At 27.9% G+C, this 17,974-nt stretch overlaps 3 protein-coding genes across 4 annotated transcripts; 1 reads left to right on the top strand and 2 right to left on the bottom strand.

Annotated features, from left to right (window-relative positions):
• Positions 1–2,341: 2,341 nt before the first annotated feature.
• LOC101505335 (uncharacterized) lies at positions 2,342–7,981 on the top strand. The gene is made up of 11 exons (XM_004516608.4): positions 2,342–2,584; positions 3,491–3,683; positions 3,799–3,884; positions 4,422–4,506; positions 4,883–4,961; positions 5,308–5,438; positions 5,542–5,628; positions 5,765–5,877; positions 6,445–6,575; positions 6,773–6,892; positions 7,532–7,981. Exons 1-10 carry the CDS (start codon positions 2,529–2,531, stop codon positions 6,883–6,885), a joined length of 1,074 nt encoding a protein of 357 aa, XP_004516665.1. The 5' UTR covers positions 2,342–2,528; the 3' UTR covers positions 6,886–6,892; positions 7,532–7,981.
• Positions 7,982–8,297: 316 nt separating this feature from the next.
• LOC101505667 (protein ABA DEFICIENT 4, chloroplastic-like) lies at positions 8,298–11,390 on the bottom strand. 2 transcript variants are annotated; one of them, XM_004516609.4, is made up of 6 exons: positions 11,161–11,390; positions 10,629–10,860; positions 10,422–10,522; positions 9,566–9,694; positions 9,369–9,457; positions 8,298–8,540 (listed from the first exon to the last, which is right to left on the bottom strand). In XM_004516609.4, the coding sequence occupies exons 1-6, from the start codon at positions 11,206–11,208 to the stop codon at positions 8,393–8,395; spliced, it is 747 nt and encodes a 248-aa protein (XP_004516666.1). In that variant the 5' UTR covers positions 11,209–11,390; the 3' UTR covers positions 8,298–8,392. The 2 variants fall into 2 exon arrangements, with proteins under 2 accessions (XP_004516666.1, XP_004516667.1); XM_004516610.4 differs by having other exon boundaries at positions 10,668–10,860; positions 11,161–11,384.
• Positions 11,391–12,561: 1,171 nt separating this feature from the next.
• Positions 12,562–17,568, bottom strand: LOC101511549 (uncharacterized). Its single transcript, XM_004516628.3, has 3 exons — positions 17,498–17,568; positions 14,570–14,683; positions 12,562–13,740 (listed from the first exon to the last, which is right to left on the bottom strand). The coding sequence occupies exon 3, from the start codon at positions 13,735–13,737 to the stop codon at positions 12,700–12,702; it is 1,038 nt and encodes a 345-aa protein (XP_004516685.1). The 5' UTR covers positions 13,738–13,740; positions 14,570–14,683; positions 17,498–17,568; the 3' UTR covers positions 12,562–12,699.
• Between the last annotated feature and the right edge of the window lie 406 nt (positions 17,569–17,974).

The raw sequence follows: 17,974 nt of genomic DNA, 5'->3' as shown, positions 1-17,974 counted from the left end.
TTAACATTGACGTCCCAATTCACCCTCAACATAATGGTGCTAGATAGAAAAAAATTATTTGTGTAAAAAAGGCATTGTATCTTCACTTTGCTTTCAATTTGGATCCTTAATTGTTTGAAACACTATGTGACTGACTCTACTTGCAACATCCAGAAAGAACTAACCTTATGGTGGTTATATGAAAAAGTTCAAATAGATCCCTTGTCCTCAAATTATGACATTTTGTTTATGGCGTCTTTCTTAGTTTTAAACTCTGCCTCATTTTAATATGATATAATTATAAATATTTCTTTTTTCCTTTACTTTTTAAACTAAAGCCTCAACATTAGTACGGTGATACGAGCTAGTCTATATTTTGTTTAGATATTTAAAAGGTTTATCAACTGTTTCTAATTAATCTTTTCCACGATCTAGCTTTATATTACAACTTTGATGATTGATATAGCTCTTAATCATATAAATCAAACTAGTTTCACAAAATTATGACCATCTATGTTGTGTTGATAATCAATGAAGTTGATAATCAATGAAGTTGATAAGGATTTATGCCTAATTGCCTATGATATCTGCAATTAATGTACATATGATGGAAGGGCTTCTTCATGTTTGAGCCAGTCCAACTCTCTAGCTCTGAATTATGATTATATTTAATATTTAATGTAATTGACCTCAAATTTCACTCAAATAATGTTATATAATTTTTATAAAATAGAATATCAATTTCAATTTCTCTAACTCGGTACTCTTTCTATGATCTTTTATGAAATTTCTCTATCTATTTCAATTTAAAAGAACTTTAAAATTCAAAAGTAATTTAAATAGTTTCAAATTATGAATGTTTTAGGATTAGTTGAAAATTAGGTATGAAATAGATATGCCTCTAGGGAATCAAAAGTTTAAACAATTTTTACCTATGAACCAGCCAGAGATTTGTTGTGTTTTTTAAGGTTAACTACAAATTAGCACAAAATATTTTTCTTAATCCATGGTACAACATATTTGGAAGATATTTTATATCACATATGTAGTTATCCTTATTTGTTGGAGATTAGCTAACTACTATTTAATAACAATACCACCAGTTTTAATTATTGTTTCACGAGTTGTAATTATTATAAACAATGATGGCTAAAAATTATTGTCATAAAGTAATTTCAAAATTGTTGTCTATAATATATCAATGAGGCTGGTTTTTTTTGTTAGTGTTCTCTATAATAAGTAAAAATTAAACATTCTAGTCCACAACAATTCAAAAATTATTGTCAAAAGAAAAATCAATATTTAGTTTAAACAACACTTTTTGAAGCATTCTCATACATACAAAATATTATAGTGTGCATCAAATCATGTAGGTTTTGAAGTCTTTAAGTGCTTGTATATTTCTTTTTCTTTTGAAATCACTTCTATAGAAGACTTTTCATTAATAGTAGAATAATTTTGCAAAGTGGCGGTGATTTTTCTTTATTACTTGTATATTTTTTATGATATGTTTCATTAACGTTTCTATTTTAAAAAATATTCTGCAAGATTTAAGTAATGAACAATCATAGAATATAAATTATTTTTATTTTTAAAAATATTTTACAAGATCTATAAGTCATGAACAATCATAGAATGTAATTTACTAACAATAACATTTTAGTTGACATAAACCATCTCTTACTAACCTTAAAATCATTTCCCTATATAAAAAACTATAAAATCATTTCATAAAATTACTAATTCATAGCATACACAAAGATTATCAATCTTCAATCAAGCTACAAAGTTTAACTATCATTAAAATCATTAAAAGGAGTATGAATGATGGAAGTTTTAAAGGAAAAATACATTAAAAAAGGAGTAAAAATAAGTACTAACATTATCTTTCAACTACCGGAAATTTTGAATTACACAGTTTCAGAATATATTTAAAGTTAAAATTGCACAAGATTCAATTCTGATAGTAGATTTACACACTTTTTAGAATATGTGACATAAATTATACATTTAGTAACTTTGTAATAAAAAATATAATTTTATTTTTCATAAATCAATAGTTAAAAATAACATTTTTCAAGAAATTAATAAAAACAGCCTGATTTTATATTTTTTGAAAAAAAAATTTACGAAAAAAAAGTAACAAATACATTCTTATTCTTTGTCAAAAAAAAAACTCTTATTCTTTCAAAAATCAATAGTAAAAAATAACCTTTTTTTAATAAATTACTAAAAACAGCCGGATTTTAATTTTTTTGTAAAAATAACTTTTTACAAAAAATAAAAGTAACAAATACACTCTTATTCTTAAAGTTGGGTCGTTTGGGCAATCCAAAAATTAGAGGTAGAATGGGGTTCAGTTAACAAATAAGGGGGTGTTGTAGAAATATACCAGTGTTTTTTGTTTTTACCAAAGAACCAAAAAAAAAAAAATCAAAATCAACTGAAAAAACTTGAGCAAGAAAGTAGAGAAGATGAAGAAATCAGCCATGATGGATTTGTGATTTGAACAAAAATTGTTTGTTTTTTGATTTGAAATCAAAATCACAATGATGTCCCCAAATCATTTGTCAGATGATCGAGGTTCTCCTCCTAATCATTTCAGGTAAACCCAAAAAATTAATTACATTTTTTCTCTCTTTATTTTTTTTGGAATAATTTAGTCATAATCAATTCTGGGTATGGCTCATTTTCGAGCGTTGGTTCAAACTAAGAGGAAAAAAAAAGGATTTTAATTTTTATTTTTGAAGATCTATGAACGGTTTTAATTGTGATATTTTTTAGCTGTATATTTTTTGTTTCAATTTGGAGTGTGTTAAGGTGCATTGATGATGTTTTGTTGTTTTCTTAAAGCTCTAACCTTAATGGTTCAGTTGTTTTAAGTACTAGATTGTAGCTACTATGTCATTATTTTGATAATTATTTGAAGCGATGTTTACTATGGTGTATAGCTATGAATCATTGAAACAAATATGGACACTGGATATGACTCTTACACTGTCAAGTAGGCAGGCACCGATAATAATTTAAAAAATGAAAGTGATTTAATGTATCCACATGTGGCAGTGTCATGCCAGTGTCGAACATTAACACGTTTTCAATCTGAGGTGTTGGTACTGGTACTACTACATTGCAGTAGTATCAATTTGTTTTGTGGGTAAATTTGAAGGTAATGTGAGAGTATTATTCTTAGTTATTGAGAATTTGAGATTCAATCTATCCTTTGCTAATGAGTGTATTAAGGACAGTGAAGAACATTTTTATCCACACTATTAAACTCTTTTAATTACTTAGAAAAAGCATCTGTTAAATGATTTGTGTTTCCAATATATTGTTTGTCTTATGCTTTTAGTGGTTATTATACCTAAGAATATCCGAATTTGGTGACATTTTTCTATACTGTGATGAAATAGTGATTAACTAACTAAATTTTGAGACTTCAGTAGATGAGGAATAGTGTACTTGAAGTCTTGACTTGGTTTGATTTGGTTATATTTTTTTCGCTCTGTAGACATACGCCATTGCAGATAATTCATGTTGTTGCAAATTTCTTGAGGATATGGTCGATATACTCGATGTTCCGCTACTTATCACAAACTGGAGCTTCGGTTGTTCTTTTTCTTTTTACCTGTCTCGCTCCTGCATCTATCCTATTTTTGATTTTGCAAAAGCCTTGGAAGGGAAGACCACTTTCCAATACACAGGTAAACTTAAATTTCTACTTCAGCATAGAGTACTAAGGAACAAGCGTAAAATTCTACGTTGATTTTAACATGATACGTACATTCCTTAACTATACCGTTTTCTTCTTTCTTGTAGGTTGTGCCTTCGATAATAAACGGTTTTATCACAACACTGTATCTTGTCTTGTGGGGAAAGGGATTGAAATCATGTGGACCAGTTAGGTTGGTTATTGTATACTCAAAGAAAATTTCAGTTGTCTACTTTAATATGTGAAGTTCTGAGACTGTTTGGATAAACAACTTCATTAAGCAGTTGTAGTTTAAGCGTTTATTATATAAGTGCTTATGTATAAGCTATTTTTATTACAAAAGATAAAACAAAGTTAAGTTGCCTTCAACTTTTCATGCAAGCTATAAGCTATATTATGGAGAGCTTATTGAAATAAACTGGAAATAGCTTATGGACATGTCATCAATTGTTTCCATAAGCTCTCTAAGCTCAAATAAGCCATCCAAACTGGCCCTAAATCTAACTATGTAATAGCTTATGAGTAATACGGCATTGTGGCTGATGCTCAGTCACGTCGATCACTGATTTCCAGTTTTTTTGTAGTCCAATTGATGTCATCCACCACCATTATATAGCTATTTCTTGATCATGTTTGATTATATTTATTGACTGGTTCTTGATTTGACGAGTAAATTATTTTTAATTTGTATATGAACTCATTGCAGTTATTGTTTTTATTATTAATTCAGAGCGATATTGGGTGAGTATTCGGGTGCTGTTCTTGGAGTACTCTCTGCAGTATTGTATGGGAGGAGAGGCCATCTGTGGAAAAAGGTAAAACTTCATATAGTCCTGTTCAATTATTGTAAATGATACCGTGATGAAACTGTATGCTCCAATCGAATTAGATACGTATTCTCCAATAGTTAGGTTTTTCTGCAAATGTTTTTCTTCGTTATTTAATCTTCTTTGATGATATAATTGATGTCTAGGTTGTACTATGATATATCAATGATGTTATGTACCCTTCTGGTTAGACAAATGTTAATATATTAATTGTTATGTTACTATTTTCTCCTTCACTAGAGTTTGAACTTCAGTCATTCAACTGCTTCAACCCTTATGTGCCCTCATCCCTCGTGGTTGATGTGTTTGCAAGAAGTTTAGGATGTTCTCTAATCCGGTGTGTACTTTCTTATTTTTGTACCAGATAGGTGGCCTAATTGCCATGTGTGCATCATTTTACCTGCTATCTGAAGGATGGGCCACGGCGACATATTCTCCGTTCTATATCCTTACTCATCGTGTTATATTTTCTTTTTTGAATTGACTAATAATTCTACTGCTACCAATGTTGTTAAATGGCAGCGCCATTCTGCCATGGGGTGTCGGGTTTCTGGAAAACCGCTATAGAAAATTTGTGAAGGAATGTCCGCCATGGCAGCACCATAGGCTGCGATGGCGTGTTTATATGGGGGAATTTTGGCCTTCTGCCATCCGCCATTGACAATACTGACTGCTACTATATCTTTTGCTTGTTTGCTACATGTATTCTTTTTTGTTGTTTGTGAAGTCTTTCGTCCTTTTTTATCTTTTCACAAACTGTTGTAATTTGTAAACTTAACTTGAATATACCATGGGAAGATAGAGATGAATCTGAGGCTCAGACGGAACAAGTTTTGGGCTTGAAGCAAATGTTAATTCCTATTATTGCCGGTATCTTATCAGCCCTTAGAAGAGTGATTGCAAGGCGCGTTTCGATCAAGGTAGTAACAAACATTCATGTCATTTGCAATAAGTATTTTCTGTTTAGTCTCCGGCGCTTTACGTGTGCCCTTATATCTGATCCGGATCATCTTTGGTTTTCAGAATCAACTTAAAAGGCGACTCCATGCTTTAACTATTGCTTCCGCGACATGTTTTATGTTTCCCATTGCCATGTGGGACGTGATCATCGTGAGTTCTATAATGGTGTTTTCCTTATTTGGTCTAAATTAGGACATGCTTGTCTCATTATGGATTTTTTTTCGTACTGCTGTGGTTTTCATATTGTTCTGTAATCATCTTCCTTTCCCACCTTTGACTCCTTTAGGGATCACCTTCTGAAAGCAATGGGAAATTGCCGTTCTCGGCTTGGGCCTTCTTCAGTACTATTCTCTTTGGAAATATTGTGATATTCTATGCTGACAGTATTGCAGAGGAGAGGTATGCCATGATAGTATTGCCATTAGTAATAGTTAAGTGAGTAAAAGAAAGTTGCTTTTTTCGCATTTTGGCTATTAGGCTTCTTATGCTTGTTAGATTATCGAACGAAGTTCCACATGATAACTATTACTAGTTGCATTCTAGCAGCAACATTCTCTCTATGTCACACTAACAATTTAGTTTGAACCTGTGTACATTCAATATATATAGTACATTCAATTTCTTACATTATTACGATTTACTGGTTTCTACTATGTCATGTCTAATGTTTGTGTCTGGTCGGTGCTTTATAGCATTCTCATCATTCTTATTGGAAAATTGGCTTCGATTTAGTTTTGGTGACATTATAATTCCTTGTCCAAAAATTAGTCACATTTGTATAACTTTATGCAATGTATGAAAGATGCTTGGTTATAATAAGGTCAAATTTAAATTCAGATTTGACCTGGTAAGATTCGAATTGTATTTGAAAGTTCTAAATTGTATAAATAACTTAATGCATGAGATTTGGTGATTCAAAACATATTATGGTTCATAAGATATTGAAATTTTTACCTTTCATTGTAGATTGCACATGGTTTTCTCGTCACCAAGGCATTTGATGGCAGCTAGTGCATGCATCATCGTCATGGAAATTGTGTACAAGATGGATTTTTCTCTTACAGGCTTCGTGATTTGCAGCTTAATATTAGGTTTTGGTATGTTTTAAATATTAAATATTATTTTCAAAATTTATGTTTCATGAATTGTTTGTTGTACTTCATTGTTAATTCATTGTAAAGCTTTTCATTAAAAAAGAGAAGAATGGAGTAATTAATGTAAATCCTTTTCAAATTTCTCTTTTTATTTTCTTTTAATAGTTATGTTAAATGTTCTTTGTAATGGAATTATGTAGGGATATATGAAGCAACGGCATTGGAGCGCAGTAAAAAAGATTCTATCCGAAATTCAAAGTTATCAAGTGGAGAATTTGATAATCCAACCGATATGTCATCACTACCTACTTGAAGTACATGTATTATTCTCAACTTCTCATTTTGAAATGTGACTTTTCTGGAAATTGTTTACATTGTGTTTATGTGCTGCTATGCATTTATAATCTGAGCTTCTTGTTTAATTAAATTTATAGGTATGGTACATCTAATTGACACATGACACTAATTGTTTACACATGATTTTATTTTATACAGTGGAATGAATAAACTCAGTCATAATTTGGTTCTCTACACGGACTAATTTGGTGACAATTTTGTTTTTTTCTAGAGGCTATTTTTGTGAAAAAATATATTTAGGAAAATTTATATGGTGTGATTTTAATGGTTCTTGGGAGTAAAAACCCATTTTGGTCCCTAAAATGTAGGATTGTGTCAACTTAATTCCTTAGATTATCAATATTCCAAAATGATCTCTATAATTACAAAATATTAATCAGATCCGTTCCTCTATTATCAAATGCATCCCTGGTATTATTATTTAGTTTCATTCGCCTCACTGACATAACCAACTTAATGTCGTTATGGTTACTGCAAATACCTAGAAATTTGATAAACATTTTGCAATTCTAGCATGATATCAAGATATTCTGAGATTTTATTTTATATGCTAACAATTTTATCTGAAGGAGTCTCAAGTTTTTTTGTCTAATTTTTGGCAGGCTGTTTTGGAACATCAAATGGATTCTATAGACACACATGTCTCCTTGTTATATCATGAGTTACACTTGGTCGGTCATTGGCAATTTCATTTTGTGCACTAGTAGTTGCAAAACAAAGGTGATATCCACTGTGAAGATGTATTATCGACCGTTTCCGGGGACTTCCAGTGGCAAAATTGTTATTGCCGATCGATCTGATCTTTAGGGAGATTGAAGTTTGAACTTCACTTTTAAGCCTACAAAGTTCATTGTTTTATCTTGTACAGGATCATTAATTAGTCTAGCAGTTCCTAGTTTAGTTTAGAAGAAACTATCTGTTTAAAAAAGATGAAAACATCATATTATTCATGATCCTGGTAGAAAATTTCTTCAAATCTTTTATGAGCTTACTACACATTTTAATGAAAATTTTGAATGCTAAAGAGTTGGTTATTCTTGGCTTCTTTTCTATCTCACCCTTTCTCTTTGTATCGTGTTTGATGTTTTTTTATAAATGTGAATATCAGCTATATACTTATTCAATTTCGTGCTATAGATAGAAAAATGCTTGAGTATAAGATGTTTGGCATATAAATTCATACATGTCTTTACACAAGTGATGTCTCATTTTTAATGACAGGTTTGGATGAAAAAACAAGAGTTCATTTACTACGAAAATTAAAAAAAATGACTTTTGGCCGACGCTAAATCTGACTTTTGATTAGTCAAAATAATGAATACATACATTTGTGATATAACATATAACTTGTAATAATTTTGATTTGAGTGAAAAAGAAATTCTAATGATATTTAGAAGTAACTTCAACTCAAACATGAATTTCTGATATTTTGATTGTGTAGGAGTTTACAAACAGGTTCCCTCTATAAATCATGTTTGTTTTCTTTGGTATTTTTAGTCATTGCTTTGGTTATGACATGAGAAAGAATCCCAACAGGGCAAAAGAACAAGCAAAGAGAAACTGAATGCCTTGTCTCAATCTGATTCTCTTGTCCATCTAGAAATACCTGCCTGCATTCATGTCCACAAACATGTAATTAGAATAAGGTTTAAATTTGTTTAATCACCATAAATATTTCTCATTTTGACTTAGTCCATGTAAAGTAATATGTGTCACTTTTTATGGACTAGAACCAAGATTGTCCCGTAAGTACACTTCACATTGTATAGTCTGCAAAGACATTTAATCTGTTGGGGTATCTCTTACAATCCAAAAAAAAAATAAAAAAAATTGTCCACGCATTATTAAAAGCAAAATGTTTAATTTTCATGGAGCGGCAGAGCCAGGTATTAATATCTAAGGATCCTTTGACCAAAATTCTGATATTTATATAAAAGGAAAAAGTCATTTTATTTTCTTAAATGATTGAGGTGCAACTACTATATTGTTAAATATATCGAAATTAAACACATCATTAAATCTCTCTTTTATTAGTAATTTTATAAACCAAATTGATTAATGAAATATATATTTAAGAACTAAACTTATTAATTAAAGACATATTCGAATGCTAAAATATAAACAAAATACATATTTAATTATATTTTTATATAAAAATTGTTTAAATTAATTTATCATAGACACATAGCAATATAATAATTGACAATATATAACTTAAAAGAACTTAAAAAAAAACTTAGGGCACCGTGGCACCCCCTTCCCTCTGCCTTTGTTTTCATGGATTACAAACAAAAATTATTTTGCAGAGACTAAAATAAAAAAAAATAAAAAAGTATATTTACACGGGTTAAAAACATATTTAATTTTAATAGTAACTGAGGAACAAGAAGTCAATGTAATTAGAGAGGGTTTAGCAAAGAAAAGAAAAGAGGCAAAACCTTGCAGCAAAGAGATCAACAACAAGCAGATGAATCCATGCAGAGGCTAAAGTCATCTCACTGGAGAACATTTTTCCTATACTATTAAGCTGCACCAAGTTAAAAAAAAAAAGAAAAAAGATATCATAGTCATAAATAATATAATTATTTTGAAAAGGGAAACTTTTAATAATTTTATTGATGAATATAATACACACCTCTGGTAGCAAATATTTACTTGCAAAAATCAGTTCAACTGTTTCAGGGGTCCATGAAAGGTACAACAAATATGCATATAGAATTCCAAGCACTGCGTATGGCACATTACTTTGCATAGATTTTTTAGTCTGCATTTTTGCATTCAAGGAAAATGAATTAGGCAATATTGAATCACAAATATCAAAAGCTAGTGCATGGTTTGAGAAGGAACAACATTAGAAGACTTAAAAGTTAGAACTCAACAAGCATACTTTTTTTTACTAGTGTGATAGCATATATGCATGAAACAATACTTTTATGCATATGATATGTTCAGAGTCCCATGTTAGATCAGATATGATTTAGAAATATGTTTATAAGTGATAGAAGCTTCATATATCTGAGATCCACTGGGTCAAATTTTGGATATGTATTTATAAGCCAGTTTTCTAAGGTGAGAGGTCCAGATTTTAAGATGGTATCAGAGTTTATTAAGATTCGCCGGGTCACGCATTATTAGACTACTTAAGTCACGCTCCAGATGTCTGATTGTAGACATGAGAGGAGTTTATTGAAAGTTTCACATTGGATGAAATATAGCCAGAAATGTATTTATCTAAGAATTGGATTGTTCGCTATAAAGTCACTCATATTTCATTTTAGATGTTTAGTTTTAAGTGTGAGAGGGTGCATTGAGAATCTTGCATAGGATGACATAGCCTGAAAATGTGTTAGAGGTTCCTCTCACCTTACAAAACGATTTTTTCTAAATGAGTTGGCACAAATTTTAAGAAGATATATACTTATATAAACATATTGACAAATATCAAGAACTAAAAGAATCGATGATTTTCAGAAATATAGCAAGAAACATACTAGCTCAGAATTTGGAGCCAGAACCATGAGTGTGTAAAATGGGAGTACTGCTGTTGTTCCAACTGTAAAGGCACTGCTAGCAAGTTGTGAACCAGACAACACTGCAACATGAAAGCAGAGAAAAATTAATATATAAAACTAAAAATGAGAATGAGAACAAATCAAAATGCTGAAAACTTTATTACACATGAATAAATTTGGACCAACTTGTTAAAAGTAGCAAAGGTAGAACAGAAAAAGGGTTACATGAAGCATATACTGGACCAGCTTTTCTATAAGAAGCCATTCTCATAACTTTTTGTTTCACAACAATTCTTCTTGATCCTCCTCCTATGAAACTCCAATCTCTGATTAAGTTGACTTTACTTTTCAGAATGAGTTTGTTACAAAGATAATGCTCATCACAATTGCTTTTGATAGGGAATGAAATTTTTTGTCCCTTTAAGAAATAGAATCAAAATTATAAGCAAAACATTCACCAATTAAAGATACAAACATGTTATTTATACATTAGAAATTTAAAAATAGATTAACTCAACATGATTAATCTTAATAGGAAAGATTAAACCTACTCACAAGCTGACCAATTCTTAATTTAACCAATTGGTAAAAAAACATAACTAGAAGATCTCAACTCAACAAAAGAAAACATGAGATAAAATAAGAAACACTAAGATCATATAAAACATAGAAACTGAAATAAGAAACACAAAAAGCATATAAAAAACAGAAACAGTACCTTCAATCCTAATAATGAAGAATAGCAAAAGCAAGAAGAGAAAGCCATGGTAGAAACAACAAAAGAAAGGAACCAAATATTGGATTAAGAAATAATAGGCACTTCATGAATAATATAATGCAATGACAGGAGTTTCCACTTGATGAGAAAACAAAGTATTGAATGTCAGACCAAAAAAAAAAAAGAGTATGTTTCCACTAACTGAAAAAAAGAGTTTGAGTCTTATGGAAGACAGATAAATGCACTAAACTCCAAAAAGTTTGCTAAATACCATGATAACATTCATCTCCCCTCAACTTGCAATTTTTTTAATATATTTATGGTTAGTTATATGTGGTTAATCGTGAATCTAACACTTAAAAATCATTAACGATTATAATATATTTTAATAAAAATAATGGTTCATGATTATGCTCGTTTTATATAATTTAATTAATATTGATGTAATAAGTGAAACATATTTATTTTTTCTTATTTTTGTCGAACTGATATTTGAAAATAGTTATTAACTATTAAGTCTACTTCTAAAAAAGAACATATATAATCATTGAAATTTTAAATATTTTTTTAAATATTGATCTATGATAGACCATTGTCGTATATTCAGTTTAATTTTAATTTAAATATATATAGTTTTTGGTTATATTTCAATTTCAAATGAGTATTTATTTAACACGTATTTATAGATTTCTTCTTTATCTCTCAATTATGTTGACAATTATTTTGAATATATTTTATACGGAATTGACATAGTGTTATATTTGTGATGTTAAAATAACACTATTCAATATATTGTAAATTGTTTAAATTCGAAATTTTTCATTTCTTTATAATTAATGTCTATAAATTTATTTAGAAAAAGAAAAAAATAACACTAGTCAATTGGTGGGACTGAGTGAAGTGAACAACAATGATTTTGTAAAAAAAGTGGAAGACAGAGAATATACAGCATTTCTCCATCCAAGTTTAGAGTTATTGTTTGTGGGTCTAATAATTCAGTTCTTTATTGGATGGTTAAGTCTCTTTGAATTGACTTGTGGAACAAAGCAAATAAGTAATTCATCACTAAAGAGACCACTTTTTATCTCATCTCCTTTTATTTTGGAGTTGACTAGTGGAAGTTTTTTAGTGGGGGATTTTAGTTGATAAATTGCATAATCATAATTATTATAAAAAATAAACAATTAAAGGTTTTTTAAAGAGGACAATAATTATATGTGTATTATTTTGGTAACAATGTGTGGATGTATTTTATTTTTTATTTATATTATTGATTTAAAGTCTCTATCAACTTTGACATTACTAATTTGTAATGAATAACATAACATTGAAATTTCTTTAGTATAAAAAACATAATAGGCAAATTTTCAAGTTGTGTTCAACTTTTAAACCAACAAAAGAAATTCACATTAACTCAATAATCTAAATAAATGTATGACAGTTAAGTCTAGAAAAAAAAAAAACAAATTCCAAAAATGTATACTAACTAAGAAGCTAACGAGAATTAGTCCCCAAAAAAAAAAAGTATACTACTATAGGCTACTTCCTTCCATCCATGTAGTTCAACATATGAGCTTGAAGAATATCCATATCACTGTATCCATTAAATTGAAATCCTTGTGGTTGGTTTTGAAAATTTTGGAAAGGAATATTTTGCATAGCAATAGGATATGATTGCATTGCTAGTGTATTTCCATTGTAGTAGTATGGTGACAAGTTTTGATCATTTTCAGCTTCATCCTTATTTTTCATATCAAATTTGGAATCATAGATAACATTACCATCAACTTGGTTGGCCCAATTAATTGAATTAGCATCAACCTGCTTCCACGGATAAGATTGCATATATCTACCTTCATCAGACGATTCGCCTTGGTATGAGCCTTGTGCATTGACAAACATAGGAGAAGATTGAGAGCTTTGTCCCGTTTGAAATTGCCAAAACGCTAAGTTGTTTTTATCACTAATATTAATCAATGGATGGAAAATTTGTGCTTGAGGCATGTTGTTTTGCATGAGATTGTAGTAGTTACTTGAATTTGAAGCCAAATAAGGAGCAATAGGTTTTTCAACTTTGTTTGATTCAACTTTAGCTTTTCCCTTAACATCTCCTTGTAGCATATTCATCTTTTGATTACAAGCATCAAGCTTAGAATCTAAAATGCTAGCAAATAACCTCAATTGTTCCTCACTAAGAGAATTGAAAGATTCATCCCAAGTTGGATACATGATCTTTAACATCTCTTTGCGAACTTTCGATATCTCGAATTCGACTTTTTTCATTCTTTCTTTGAAATATTCTTGAACATCGTAGATCTTAGGACGTCTGTCGATTGTTGTATTAAAATATTTTTGAAGAATTCTTTGTACCTCTTTTTTATCTTTGGGCCATGTTTCAGGTTCAGCATATCCTTGTCCTTCAAAGTTGGGTGCATAAAGAATTACACAAACATCAACATCACAAAGAATGGAAAATTCATTCACTTTTTTCAATAATCCATTCTTTCTCTTTTGAAATGTTGTCTTTCTAGATTTCTCCTTTTGAATCAGTTCCATAGATATTCTTCCACGACCCATTTTCTATGAACAAAAAAATACCATCATGCATTAATTAGTATAGTATAGTATAGTATATATTTAAACAAATAACATGATTTTAATTAAAAATTAAATAAAAGGTTATTTTGCACTTATATACATACAACAAGGAATCAACAAAACAAAAAGTAGTAAAAAAATGACAAGACAAAAGAAATGCAAGGATAATTACTAACAAAAAATTACTATACACAAAATCTAATTGAAGCAAGCAAAATATATTTTCTCATGCATGCAAAGATGCCTTGAACAAAAATTTAGATTATAGTTCATAATATCCAAATCATATTCGATGACTATTATTCACAATGATAAAATATACAACAACAAAATGTTTCAATCAAATGGAATTGTTAAGAGTTGTTATGGATAAGTACTTGTCCGATACTAATATGAGTAAGGAATTAATATAGCATTTTAAAAAACAATTAAGATATGAATATGCTTATATAAAAAACAACTTTTTTAATAAAATGTTCAAAACATCACAATAAAATACTATATAAAAACGATAAGACATACCAAGAAGAAACATAATAAATAAATAAATAATAATATTGGACTTTCAGTGTTAACAATTTCATATTGATAGACAACATAATCTATTGAGTTTATAATTTTTAATAAATTAAAAATTTTATTAAGAGACAAAATGATAAGATCAGTAATAATAATCATTGTTATTGTTAATGAAAATTAGTTTACATCGATAGTCTACTATTTTTCTCATAAAAAAATTATCATCTTAGACAAGTGTAATAATAGCTTAAAAAGAATTCGAAACAAAAAAAGTTGAATAAAAGAAACTTACATATACGATTGGTCTTCGTAAATTTGTTTTTTTGTTTTAGTCCTTATTGTTTTATAATGGTCTGGACAAATATTTTTGTTTTTGCTTTTTATCCTCGCTATTTTAAGTTAATTCCTGCAAAATTAATTTTTATTAAAATTATTTCTTACAATACTTTATATATCTAATAATTGAGTAACTAAAATTAAATATTATATATATAGCAGAAATTCATTCAAATAAAAATTAATTTTATAACGACTAAAATAAAGAGAATTAAACAAAAGAGACCAAAATCAAACTAAAAAGTTTATAAAGACTAAAATAAATAAATAACGCATAATTAACTAGACCAATCATATATTTAAGAAAAGAAAAAAAAAAACAAATGATTAAGAAGGAGAGAATCGAGCACCTTGGTCACTGATGAGATAAAAATTGTAATTGGCAAAAGCGGTCGCAGAAAAGTGCACAATTAGAAAAGTATCATTTTTTTTCTCTTTTTAAATCCATAAAAATGCACAATTAAACTAGTTGAAATAATTATTATTTTTTGGATTCAATTAATTTCTCTTTTTAATGATTCAATCCATGATTTCAATCACCGATATAAAAAATATTGATTGGATACTAAAATCAATTTAGTCTATTTGAATAATAAATTTAATAATGAATATATATCTAATCAAATTGCAAATTTATATCACTTTATTATATTTTTTCTTAAAATATTTCCGTAAATATCTGCCCAAGAAGATGCGATTGGATGTATGTTTTAAAAAATTTACACTAAAATCCATATAAATTAAATCAATATATATTTTAAAATTGACTTTCCTTAACCAGCTAATAAAATTTAAAGACAAGATTTGAATTTTTTTTAATAGACAAAGTGACAAATATATCATTAAACTTACACACGTAAAATAGAGATTTCGAGTTTTAATATGATTCATCTGAAAAAATATTCAATCTAACAATATTGACATTATAAATTAAATCATAATTTACATACATAATAAGTGCGTTTATTTGAATTTAAATAAAAATGATTTTTATTTTAAATAATTTAAAGATTATTTTTTAGAGATATTTAAAAAAAAATGATTTTTAACTCCCGTTTTTTACTATCATAAAAATAATTTTTTTAAAGGATTTTTAACCTGTTTGTATACAATTTTGTAAAAATAATTTTTTAAACTACAAAATGACCATAAAGGACATAAAAAATAATTTTCAAGAAAACATGTTTGTTTAAAAAAATATATTTTTAAGACATGATTTTTTGTAAATATACATATGTCTCTCTACTCTGTTATGAAAAAATAAACATATAAATAAATCATCACGAAAAGTAATAGATTTTGGATTTCTTGTTTTAATCTTAAAAATTGGATCCCTAATAAAAAAAGTGCAATTTTAATAAATTAAAAAAATTGAAAAAATAAATTTTAGTCCATATACACATATCAAACTACATGATGCTCTATTCATACCAATTTACATAATAATCTATTCATACTAATTTACATGATGTTTTACTCGTATCAATTTATACAGTGTTGTGCACATACGAATGTATATGACGTATATATATTAGACTCAAATTTTTTTCATACAAATTTTTAGAAATAATTTAAATTGAGCAAATTTAATAGTTTAATCAATTTTGCAGATACATTTTCAAATTGATCAATGTAATTGAATATTTATCAAAAACTAATAAATAAACACACAACCAAAAAAACAATGATACAGAGAATTTGAAAAGGAGAATAAATGTTATGAAAACCTATACGAGGGTTGGAAGGAAAAAAAAATGACAAGATGTGTCCCTGAAGATAAAGAATAGCCAAAACACAACTAATGAATTGATGTAAACAACGCTAATTGATGTAAACGAATACATATAAACTTATTAAAAATTAAATGTACGTCAATTTGTAATTTTCATAAAAAGGCAAAGACAATTGCATCATTTTTTAAATCATGTGTCGTCTTTTCTCTCTCAATCTACAGCTTAAAGCGAAATGCAATATACTACTATTTTTCGCTTTTTCACAATGATTTTTTGTTTAAAAAATAGATTTTTTTATAAAAATAAAATTAAAACAAACGCACCCAATATATTATATATGTAAACAAAATTAAATTTTTAGATAACATGATTTTCATTAGAGTTTAATGACCAAGCACTCAATGTGAAAAGTTTTCCAGACAACCATACACAGTTTATTTTGTAGTTATTTATTGACGAAACTTATAAATTTTTATTGAGATAATAAAAATTAAGTTTCAAGTCATGAAATTTCAGATCAAATGATAAACGTTCATATCACTAAAATTTTATCTAGATTCAATTTTGAAACTACTAAAATTTATTTATAGTTACTGTTTATTTTCTCTTTTAATTAAAAATTAAAAACAATCAAACAAAAAATTAAAAATTAAATAAAAAGTTTTTGTACTTAAATATATACAATACGAGTAACAAGACAAAATAAAAATAGTATAATAACTCAAAAAGCGACTTGACTGCACACAAAATTAATTGGAACCAAGAAAATTGTAAATTGGAATGCACGCAAGGATGCAGTTAACAAAAAGTTAATAGCAAGTTTGTTGTTCATAATTCTTCAAAAAGTAAAAATTATTTTGAGAAGAGAATTCAAATATATAACAAATAAAAAATTATAAAAAATAGTTTATAAATTTTCAAGAAAAATAGAAAAGAAAATTATTGTCGAAAGATAAACCAATATCATAAAGATTGATTTAGTATCGTAAGATTTATAAGAGACTTGAACTAAATTATAAATTATGTGGTATTATCCTATATAATTTAAATGCAATTTACATCACACTAGCTACTCTTAATCAAAAGAAGACAAAACATAAAGAAGAAAATAGAAAAGAAAATAATATGAATAAAAGAAAAGACAAACTCACATGTGTTTTTTTCTTCTTCTTTAATTTGTATTTCCAGGCTCTCTTTTCTAGTCTCCCACCCTATTGCAAAATTCCTCCAATTATAAAATTTTCTCCACTATATATACTTTTCTTTAAAAGGCCAAGAATGTATATTCTATAATCCATTAAGAAAATTAATGTGTCTAAAAAAGGAAAGAAAATTAAACTTCTCAATCAAATTAAATTGAAGGCTGATTCTTTCCCAATTTACAATGGCCACGTGATTTATTTGTCAATCGATTATTTTAAATTATTTTAATTTTTTTTAATAGATTCAATTATTAAATATTTTTAATGATTCAATATCCTTGCATCGTAATTTGCCAAAAAAAAAATACCTTAGTATCTTTATGATTTCAATCACCGATTAGAAGATTTGATTAGATATAAATATATTTAGTTTAAATATATCTTTAATCTTTGTAATTATAATTTTTATTTATTTTAATCTTCGTA

The sequence above is a fragment of the Cicer arietinum genome, chromosome 2 (genome assembly GCF_000331145.2).
Source record: "Cicer arietinum cultivar CDC Frontier isolate Library 1 chromosome 2, Cicar.CDCFrontier_v2.0, whole genome shotgun sequence".
NCBI lineage: Eukaryota > Viridiplantae > Streptophyta > Magnoliopsida > Fabales > Fabaceae > Cicer > Cicer arietinum.
Note: the sequence above shows the minus strand (reverse complement) of the source record. Positions and strands in the feature narration are given on the sequence as shown.